Source organism: Drosophila suzukii (assembly GCF_043229965.1).
Source record: "Drosophila suzukii chromosome Y unlocalized genomic scaffold, CBGP_Dsuzu_IsoJpt1.0 scf_Y1, whole genome shotgun sequence".
Classification (NCBI taxonomy): domain Eukaryota; kingdom Metazoa; phylum Arthropoda; class Insecta; order Diptera; family Drosophilidae; genus Drosophila; species Drosophila suzukii.
Window position 1 is genome coordinate 3,225,131 of NW_027255895.1, and position 10,737 is coordinate 3,235,867.

Sequence of the window (10,737 nt, forward strand, 5' to 3'; positions counted from 1 at the left end):
TGGTAGGAATAACAGCCTGGATGTTGCGGTTTGGAAACAATTGTCGACCAGGCAATCAGAGAGAAACAGGACAAATAACTCCGGAACAACGAGCAAGGGCATTACAACGAATAATACGACAGATAAAAGGAATAGCATTCCAGCCTACCATAACGCAGTTGCAGATTACTGGATTACTGGATTACTGCGGACCATTTTTTGTGCACTACAAAATCCGAGGAAAGAAACCCCATAAGGTCTATTTAGCCATTTTTTGTTGTTTCACCACCAAAGCAGTACATTTAGAATTGGTGTCTGATCTAACCACTCAAGCTTTCTTGGCAGCACTTAAAAGATTTAATGGAAGGAGAGGAGTCGCGAAGAGCATCTATTGTGACAACGCCACGAATTTTGTCGGGGCGAAGAACGAGTTACGAGAGTTAAAAACCACGATATACTCGGATGAAGCTCGAGAGACAATTACTAAAACATGCTCGCAGCTAGGAACAGAGTTCCATTTTATTCCACCACGGGCACCTCATTTTGGAGGACTGTGGGAGGCGGCAGTGAAATCAGCAAAGCATTTGTTGATCCGCACGGTGTCAACGGCAGATTTAACATATGAAGAATTAGAAACAGTGATTATCGACATAGAGGCAATACTAAACTCACGGCCTCTTACTCGCATTTCTTCCAGCCCACGCGACCTGTCTGCATTGACTCCAGGGCACTTCTTGATCGGAGGACCAATAACCGCATCTCCCGACATTCATAACAAGGAGGTACGATCGGGTCTAGTAACAAGATGGAAACAAATAGACAAGGTCAGACAGGACTTCTGGAAAAGATGGAGCCACGAGTACCTGCAGGAACTACAAAACCGATCAAAATGGACAAGAAAGCAAAAGACGGTTGCCGTAGGAGACCTAGTGGTAATAAAGGAAGACAACATGCCACCGTTACAGTGGCCACTTGGGAGAATAGTGACGGTACACGCAGGAAAGGACGGTGCAATCCGAGTCGTCAGCATCCGGACATCAGCAGTAGAATGCACGAGAGCGATTCATCGGCTGGCTGTGCTACCACTAGACAATCAAAGGGCACCCGAAGAAGTGACAAAGGGTGTCAGAAGATCCCCAAGGTTATGTTCCAATTCATAGTGCTGCTGGCCATTGCCAACGCCACTCAAGCCGTCCCAATCATGGCTGAACTTCCCGTAAAGGTAGGTCCATTACCTAACAATACGGGAACATATGTAGAATTAAGGAATAGAATAGCTCTGATGTCCGCAGAATGGACGATCATATCATATTTTGATCTACGGCTGTTAGCGCAGGAGATCACTGCGTTTAAACAAAGTATTGAAGATTTATCAACCTGGTGCCTACGAAGCGGGTCATGTCCAACGATAATACAGGTGCTCGAACAAGAGACCAGAGAGCTATACGATGGTCAACAGCTGTTCAATCATCAGCGACAACGGAGAGGAGCCCTGAATCTGGTAGGAAATCTCGCCAACGGGCTATTTGGAGTTTTAGACTCTCAGTATGCGCAGAATATGGAAGAGGTCATCCGAAAAATCCAAGCTAAGGAATTGCACAACACGCATTTACTCAGGAATCAGACGTCTATCTTAGACAGCACCATAAACGTGATGAGAACTAGTAATGATGAAATGGAACGCAGGATAAGACACATGGAAACACACGTCTCAGACCTCGAAAATACCATACGAACTGGGAACATAGCGCAGGTGTCATCAGAACTAACATTAATAGCAGGGCATATCAAGAGGACCCAGACGGCAGTCATCAACATCGTAACCGGGTTAAAAAGGGGCATAGTCAGTCCAGCATTAATCTCCGTAAGTCAGCTGCAAAGGGAGCTTATAAACATACAGGCCCATCTCCCGAAAGGGAGGCGACTACCTGTTGCACATGAGACTATGCATGATATCTATCAAGTGATGGTATCAGAAGTCCAGGAATTGGACAAATTCATACTAAAATACCATTAGTGGACGAAGAGGAGTACGACGTGTATCAATTAACGCCAATTCCAGTAGCCACCCAAGATCACATAATCGCAACGGAGACAGAGACCAAATATCTAGCGATTAGTGATCATCGAGATCGACACTTCGCACTTACTGTGGAAGAGCTGAACCAATGCACGAAGATGTCAAAGGGACCAATGCTGTGCAATATAAAACAAACGACGTTGGGTCCCGCGCACGAACAGTTCCAATGCGCCCTAGCAGCCGTTCAATCTGAACAAAAATCCAGCTGCAAACCCGAAAGGATTAACACGACAAGCATATGGTACCCTCTTGATGCTCCAAATGCTTGGATTTTTGCTACAACACAAGAACTAACATTAACCTATGTGTGCGGGGAGGAACGAGGAAAAATACAAGTGCATAATAATGGAATCGTGACAATGAATGCGGACTGCATTGCAAGAAGTCCAGTGGTTACACTACAGGGACGACCAGCGTTAAGATCGACAATAGAGAAAAAACCAGCTACAATTATTACTCATTCGTTCAAGAGTCCAATACAGGAGAGGCAGCAATACACGACCATACACGACCACGATCCATCAACTTCAGGAGCAGCTAGACAGAGGGGAGTCGGAGGCAACCACGAATACGCAGGTGAACTACGTTAACCCAATTTCCATTGCGGCAGGGCTCGTAATATTACTGTTGCTAGCAGCAATTTGTCTACTCATCGGAAAAGGTAAACATACAAGAATATGTCAACAAGAGAACGGCTCGGAACAAAGCGTCACTTCCCCAATACCTATGAGTCGGGTGAAAACGCTGACGACCACAGAATGAAAAAGAAAAAAAAAAAAAAAAGAGAGACAAAAGTTCATAACGATAAGAATATATTTAGTTATCAAGTAAATCAAAAAAAAAAAAAAGAGGGGGAGGTCACTACTCATGACCCGAATCACTAGCGGAGTCGTAATACATCTCGAACGGATCGGCGTCCGGCACTGGAGGACCACGCAAAGTAACGGCAAGCACAGCCAATCGAACAACAGCAAAACGATTGTTAGGAAGAGGGATGAAGGAGCCGTCGTGGACCGTCACACTCCGATTGGGAGGATAACGCAGACCATCTATAACAGGGCCACATGAGGTACGGATCGAGACCGTACGGCGTTTACGTCGTACATAGAATCCTGGAATATTATCCAGCAACGACCAACAGGTGGGAATACGAGTGCAACGCAGCGAACCGTCAAGGTCCAAAACGACCTCGCAATGGTCTTCAAGCACCATTGCGTCAACTGAGACCCAATAACACAGAACACCGCAGTTTTTATAGATGGTTAACGAGACCTCAGCCAAAAAATATATATAGATACATATGTAACAGTAGAATAAGCAATTTATTAAGTATTAAACAGTAACAAAGGCAGATCCAACATCGCATTCGACACCGGAATCCGATTCATCATACCAGGATGGCACGTCCGCACGCAAAACAGGGCTGTCACTACGATGCAAGGCCAGGACAGCACGCCGAAAAACCAAGAAAAACCCGTCGTCCAATAAGAGGAAGGACTCAGGATGAAGTTGGACCACACGACCAGCTGGATATCGCAGGTTGCGCCAAACGAAACCAATCGGACTACGTATCCACAATTGGTTTCCTCGACGAAATATCTTGGGACCATTTGGATAAAGGAGATGCAGTCCTTGTGGGAGACGAGTAGACTCCTCCGCAGATGCGAACTGAACCACGAGATCAGTACAAGGAACGAGCAACATGTCGACAACTGACAAACAGTGGCTACCCTCCACTTTTATTGACGAACCCGTCAATGGGGGGAGAATGTTCGTAACCAAGGTAACTCGGATCGATCTAGCATGGTTACGAACACGGGTCAAACGCACGCAATCTCCAACACGACGGAGTTGCAAGTGGTCAGCGAGCCGAACATACGACCAATGCAACTTATACGGAACAGCGACCAGGCGCACAGTGGCAGCACAATACAGTGCCGACGCTGCAAGTATGGGACAGCCGGTCACGACGGTCAGTGGGTCAGCAGTCACAAGCAGCATACCGCTGACATTGCAGCGTAGACGATAAAATGTAGGTGAACCCAATATGAGGCGTAACATGTCAGTTAATATAGGCACCCAAGTTCCGGGTCATGATAGTATTTAAGCTCTGATCGACAGCTCAATAAAGTCAGTTACAAATCCAAACACTCACAAGTCTTCTTACTCTATAACGTAAAGACTCTTGTCAACTCACCCTAACACAGCTCATCGATCGCCTGTGGTCTGGCACCATACACCCTTAGCTATCTGTGTCGCGACGCGAATCGTCCTGTGTTCTCTAGTGTCCCCGTGCTAGCGACAGGTGTGCCATTATCCTCCTGATCCCGCGGCGTGACCTCAACACACTGTTGACCCCGGTTACACGAGTATCCGGCACCCCTACTCACACAGTCCATATCGCCTGTGGTCCGGCACCGTGACACCCATAGTCACCCGTGTCGCGACGCGATCCGACTGCAACAAACAGCGTGGATCAGATCAGACTGTGCACATATTAAAAATTAATACAATTCGTTTGGAATGTAAAATAATCAGCGGGTCTATGTAAATAATACACCGAATCATATGTTACATGAGTTTGGCATTAATGTGCCGCCTGGGTATAAAATGACACATAACATAATTTATTTACTATATAAATAAGCACACTATCTGTGGGGTTTTTATTTTTATACCCGTTACTCGTAGAGTAAAAGGGTATACTAGATCCGTCGGAAAGTATGGAACTGGCAGACGGAAGCGTTTCCGACCCCATAAAGTATATATATTCCTGATCAGGATCACTGGCCGAGTCGATCTAGCCATGTTCGCCTGTCCGACTGTCCGTCTGTCTGTCCGTCCGGATGAACGCTGAGCTCTCGGAAACTATAAGAGCTAGGCTATTGAGATTTGGCATGCAGATTCCTGACCTTCTTACGCAGCGCAAGTTTGTTTCAGCAGAGTGCCACGCCCACTCTTACGCCCACAAACCGCCCAAAACTGTGGCCCATACAGTTTTGATGCTAGAACAAAAATGTAAACGGAAATGTATTATTCTCATCAATACCTACGATTGACCTTAAAAAAAGTTGCCACGCCCACTTTAACGCCCACAAACCGCACACAAACTTAAAAATATCGTCGATATGAACGAGGATATCTCAGAAACTATGAAAGATAGATAATTGGAATTTCAAGTTTTTTACGCGAATATGCCACGCCCACTCTAACGCCCACAGACCGCCCAAAACTGTGGCGCCCACAATTTTCATGCTGGAAAAAATTTTTTAACTTAATCGTATTAGTCTCGTCAATACCTATCGATTGACCCAAAAAAGTTTGCCACGCCTATTCTAAAGCCCACAACGTTTTAATCTGTCTGCCGCCCACATATCCTTGTATTTTGATCAGGGGTAGGTGGCGAATTTCAATCTCGCTTTGCTGATTGCATGTCTATATTTCTCTTTCGTCCCCTTAGCTCAGTAACGGGTATCTGATAGTCGAGGTACTCGACTATAGTGTTCTTTCTTGTTTTTAAAGTATAGAAATTTAAGTGTTTATTTAAATGATTAAAAATGGTATGTCACAATGTAAGTATAATTATGACCGCCGTCGCGTCGTTTTGCTTTTCACACAAGCACGTCTTCTTTGGATTAGATCTCGTCAAAAACTGCCTCTACTCGTCGTTCTCGTCTTATCGTCGGTGCTCTCGTCCTTATCTTCTTTTGGGTAGTTTTCTTCTGGAATGTGTGTTACTACTGCTCGTCGTTCTCGTTGTCTAGATCGGGATTGTTAGGGTGATTCTCGTTATATCAATCCCACATTCGGCCATTCTGATCAAACATTCGCCTCGAATATTTCGTCGTTATCATCGTGGGTTGGCCATGGCTTGAGATATTCGGCACAGGATGAAGAAATTTTTGGACCGTCTGAGTTGCCGACTTTCTGGCCATCGTAGGCGTTAATGTGCTTGACTTTCGTGATTTGGTAAGGACCCAAAAACTTCGGCTTTAATTTGAGACCTCCGCCAAATTGTGTGCGCTGTATGGCTAACATGTCGCCAACGTTGCTCAGATTTTCTGGATTGCGTCGCAGATTGTACGTCTTTTTATACCCGTTACTCGTAGAGTAAAAGGGTATACTAGATTCGTCGGAAAGTATGTAACAGGCAGAAGGAAGCGTTTCCGACCCCATAAAGTATATATATTCTTGATCAGGATCACTAGCCGAGTCGATCTAGCCATGTCCGTCTGTCTGTCTGTCCGTCTGTCCGTCTGTCCGTCTGTCCGGATGAACGCTGAGATCTCGGAAACTATGAGAGCTAGGCTATTGAGATTTGGCGTGCAGATTCCTGAGCTTCTTACGCAGCGCAAGTTTGTTTCAGTAGACTGCCACGCCCACTCTAACGCCCACAAACCGCCCAAAACTGTGGCTCCTACAGTTTTGATGCTAGATAGAAAATTTTAACTGATATGTAATGTTCTCAACAATACCTATCGATTGACCCAAAAAAAAGTTTGCCACGCCCACTTTAACGCCCACAAACCGCAAAAACCTGTGACGCCCACAATTTTCATGCTAGATAAAAAATTTTAACTGAAATGTATTGGTCTCGTCAATACCTATCGATTGATCCAAAAAAATATTTGCCACGCCCACTCTAACGCCCATAACGTTTAAATCTGTATACCGCCGGTAGGTGGCGCATTTTAATCTCGCTTTGCTGCTTGCATATCTCCATTTAGCTGAGTAACGGGTATCTGATAGTCGAGCTACTCGACTATAGCGTTCTCCCTTGTTGTTTTTCGATTGAAGCTTTAAAATTTGTGATTTTGCTTTCAGCCTTAGATCGATTCGAGAGTCCTGAAACAGCGCTATGGATTCGTTGTTGATAAGCTCACGGAGCTGTTCGTCATCTTTGTTTCTCATTTTGACACCGATTAGAAGCTCAAAAGGTGTAACGTTGATGCTTCTCGAGAAAGTAGAGTTGATGGCCTATTGAACTTGATCAACGTGTCAAAAAACTGGAATAATTATGGCATTGAGTCGCTCCACTTTTCCATTGACCCGGGGTAGGCCTGTCGTAGACTTGACTACCTTTATATTTTCATCGGCGCAATACTGGAGAAAATCATGGGCTGAGAAAGCTGAACCTCGATCCGAAATGATACAAGCTGGGTTGCCAAACACATTACTTTGTCCTCGTAGCTTTGTAGTGACTTTGCTTGCGGTCGTTGACTTTGTAGGATAAAGACAGCAGAACTTTGTAAAAGAATCGATGACGACGAGTATGTGTTTGTAATTCTTGCTTGTAGAATCTAGTGCAATGGAAAGTCTTCTTGGTCTTCTTCTTCGCTGCGTGGAGCAGCAAAAGTTCCGCTTCAACCTCTCAAGCGTTTCTGTTTTTAGGATTACTTCTTAGGAGCTCAATAGTACTAAGTCTTGTAGCTGCGCTGCCAACAGCGGCAACGGAGAGACGGTTATATATTCTTAAGTATAGAAATAAAACTTGGTCTTCCCCTATCGGTGCTGACGTGATCCCGCGTAGCAGTCTAGGGTTAAGGTTGGCCTGCTAACAGCGGCTAGTGAGCTCGGTGGCGCGGGGAGGCCCGGAGCAGCAGCAGTGAATTGTGGACGGCCGGGCTGCTGGCCGAAACACGTATGTGGGCCCGGTTATGGTTGTCCCTCGCTGCAGTCACAATATTGAAGGGCCGGCTGGCCATTGGTAATCCAATGCATAGTCCTTGTATTAGTAGAGAGCTACGTTAAAACGTAGGTAGGCGCGAGGGTGTTCCTCGCTAAAGTTTCTTCTTGGCCGTAAACGATCTGTTGCAGAATTATGAAGATTATGCTGGGAGGAAACAACCCTCCTTTTCTTGCTAACCTAGAGACTCAGTCCAGATCAAATCAATATAAATTGAACGGCAGTTGCCGGAGTTGTTTTGCAGATAACTTCTGTTCTTTATTTAATGACTGCCAAAAGGGAACTGACTTAAAGCTAACAAAAATTTAACTTTATAGTGGTCATGCAAATATACTGTGTTTGCCGGCTATGCATGGGCATCCTGCCAGACGCTGTGTCAGCAGTTAACCTGGTTAACTCGCCTGGAAGGCGAGCTGGCTACTCCTGGAGCCCTTCTCTGAGCTGTGTCATGGCTGACAAATCGGGTTTCGTTGACCGTGGCACTCTCGGTAAAGGTGATGACGTATGTACCCCGTATATGGACATAAGTGCCATCGTCCAAACTCAGGCGAACCCTCCGATCGTTTACAATGACAATCCCTTCGTCGACATAAATAACGGGATGCAGGTCACTTTGCTGGATCTCGCAATGTGCAGTGCCTCCAGCGTGGAGTTCTTGGGCGCACGATCTTCTTAGCGCCAGCTGGCATAACGTAGCCCGTGGTGTTGTGGAGTAATTCTTCACCTGAGTAATTCTTCACCTCTGAGGATGGTGTCGTTATGGGACATGGGAAAAATAGTAATCTTATTGGCGGCTGACTTAATTTTAGGAAATTTAATAATAAAGTGTAAAATGTTAACGGATTGATCTTCTTTAATTGCGGTCTCGGTGGGCTCTTCCATCCACACACTTTCCAGGTCTGCATGATCTAGTATGCTAGGGCCGTATCAATTTGGGATTCCTTAGCCGACCGCAGAAGTTGATTGACTGTTGTGGAAATTCTATTGATTTGATCCTGTACTTTGTTATTGATATTTACTTATCTATTATTTGCATATATTAGTTGTAATTTATTAGTAATAAAAAATTAGTAAAAAAAAAACTTACGCCAAGTGGCTAGGGATAAAGATAACAAAAAATGAAAAATTTCCAGACGAGCGATAACATGACTAGGCTTGTCCTACCTAAAGTTGTCCTTGTGGACCAGCCTCCCCTTAATGAGGACTGTGGTCACCATGTCCGCTTCCGCAGTTTTCTCTTTACACAATGGTGAGAGTTTGTTGGGATGCATTTTTCCTGTTTCGGAGCTTATCTTGGGCGTGTTTTATCTTATCCTGTACCTCGTATTGTGGGTCTTTCGATTGTGTTTAAACCACGTCGGCTGGCCTCTTGTCGCTGACCGAATAGATTTGTTATATCTGGCAGTTTCCAGCAGAATTAGCTCAACGGTATCACTAATGCCTTTATCAATTTTAAGACATCTAGCAAGCTCTACCAGAGTGCTGTGGAAACGTTCCACTTGTCCGTTTGAGACACTGTGGAGGGGCGGTGCATACGCGAAGCCTACGCTAAAGCAAACAAAGAAAAATGCATGCGCGGCCGTTTCGGGTTCGCAAAAGTGGAGTGGGGAGACAATAAGACAACTAAGACTGCGAAGCTAAGACACACTTAGACCTCTATGGATCCATTGTGATATAGCATGATCTGGATTTTCCTTCTCTAGGGTCCCGTTTCTAGTAGGTTCAACCTGTGTTAGACGAGACCAATAAATTTCAGTTAAAATTTTTTATCTAGCATGAAAATTGTGGGCGCTATAGGCTTGGGGGGTTAGGCTAGGTTAGGGCGGCTGTCGGACTATAGTCCGACACACTTAGACCTCAATGGGTCCGCTGTGATAACGCATGATCTCGCTTCTTCCTTCTCTAGGGTCCCGTTTCTAGTAGTTTCAGCCTGTGTTAAGCTGATAAGCATGTCTTCCAACCGGAAGATTTAATAAAGGCACTTATGTTTTTGAGATTAATCTCCGATACTTCGGTAAGGTCGTCGATGAAGGGACTTCCTAAGTGTTTCAGTTTGAGTCTGCATAGGGCTGGGCAGAAGCAGAGAAGGTGTTCTTCCGTTTCCACTTCTTCCTCATCCCTGCAGCTTCTACAGAAATCATTTTGCGGGGCTTTTAGCCTGCTGGCATGAGCGCCAACAAGTCAGTGGCCTGTAAAAGCTCGAATCAACATGTCACACTCTGTGCGGCTGAGTTTGAGTAACTCCGAGGTGTTTTTGTTGTTTATCACAGGCTATGTCTGGTGAGAGATGCGACACTGTGGTGCGTTGGGTGTTGGCTAGTGTGTTGAAGTAGTTTTTATATTAAGCTTGCACTTGCCATGGGCATACCGACATTCTCCTCTCCTGGGAGGAGAGGCTTGGTGGTGCCCTGCCTGGCTAATTCGTCCGCTATGCAGTTGCCTACGATGTCCCGGAACCCATATAAGGCTGATAGTAAACTGATTTTCCATCTAGTGGAGAGATCTGCGACATTCTGCTATTGTAAGGGAGTTGGTGTTTGTCGAGTAGATCGATTTAATAGCCGCTTGGCTGTCACTATATATGTTTAGGTGTCCTCTTTGGAGGCTAAAGTTCCCTAAACAGGTTTAAGCTTCTTTTATAGCGTGGACCTCTGCCTGAAAGACGATACAGTGGTCCGGGAGCCTGAATGACTTCCTGATATCTAATTTTTCGGAGTATACACCTCCGCCAACGTGTCCTTCTAATTTGGAGCCATCTGTATGTAAACAGATAGCGTCCGTCGTGCATAGATCCGTGATCTTCAGAATCGATTTATCATGCTGGAGAATTTTAGCATTGCCATGTCCCGGAGTATACACTTCCGCCAACGTGTCCTTCTAATTTGGAGCCATCTGTATAGAAACAGATAGCGTCCGTCGTGCCCGGTCGGCCCTGCTCCCATTCCTCTCTATCTGGAATCAGGGCCTCAAAGGGTGTGTGACTATATTCAAT

The 10,737-nt window shown here is 45.3% G+C and overlaps 1 protein-coding gene across 1 annotated transcript; it reads left to right on the forward strand.

Moving 5' to 3' along the window:
• The first annotated feature begins 784 nt into the window (after positions 1 to 784).
• LOC139353881 (uncharacterized) lies at positions 785 to 2,649 on the forward strand. Its single transcript, XM_070998103.1, has 2 exons — positions 785 to 1,847; positions 1,997 to 2,649. The coding sequence occupies exons 1-2, from the start codon at positions 785 to 787 to the stop codon at positions 2,647 to 2,649; spliced, it is 1,716 nt and encodes a 571-aa protein (XP_070854204.1).
• Positions 2,650 to 10,737: the final 8,088 nt, after the last annotated feature.

Bases quoted from the DNA above. Each gene is read 5' to 3' on its own strand.
- LOC139353881 (XM_070998103.1), top strand. From the start codon at position 785: ATGGAAACAAATAGACAAGGTCAGACAGGACTTCTGGAAAAGATGGAG. The intron at 1,848-1,996 runs GTCAGCTGCAAA...AAATACCATTAG, and splicing joins TCCAGCATTAATCTCCGTAA to TGGACGAAGAGGAGTACGAC.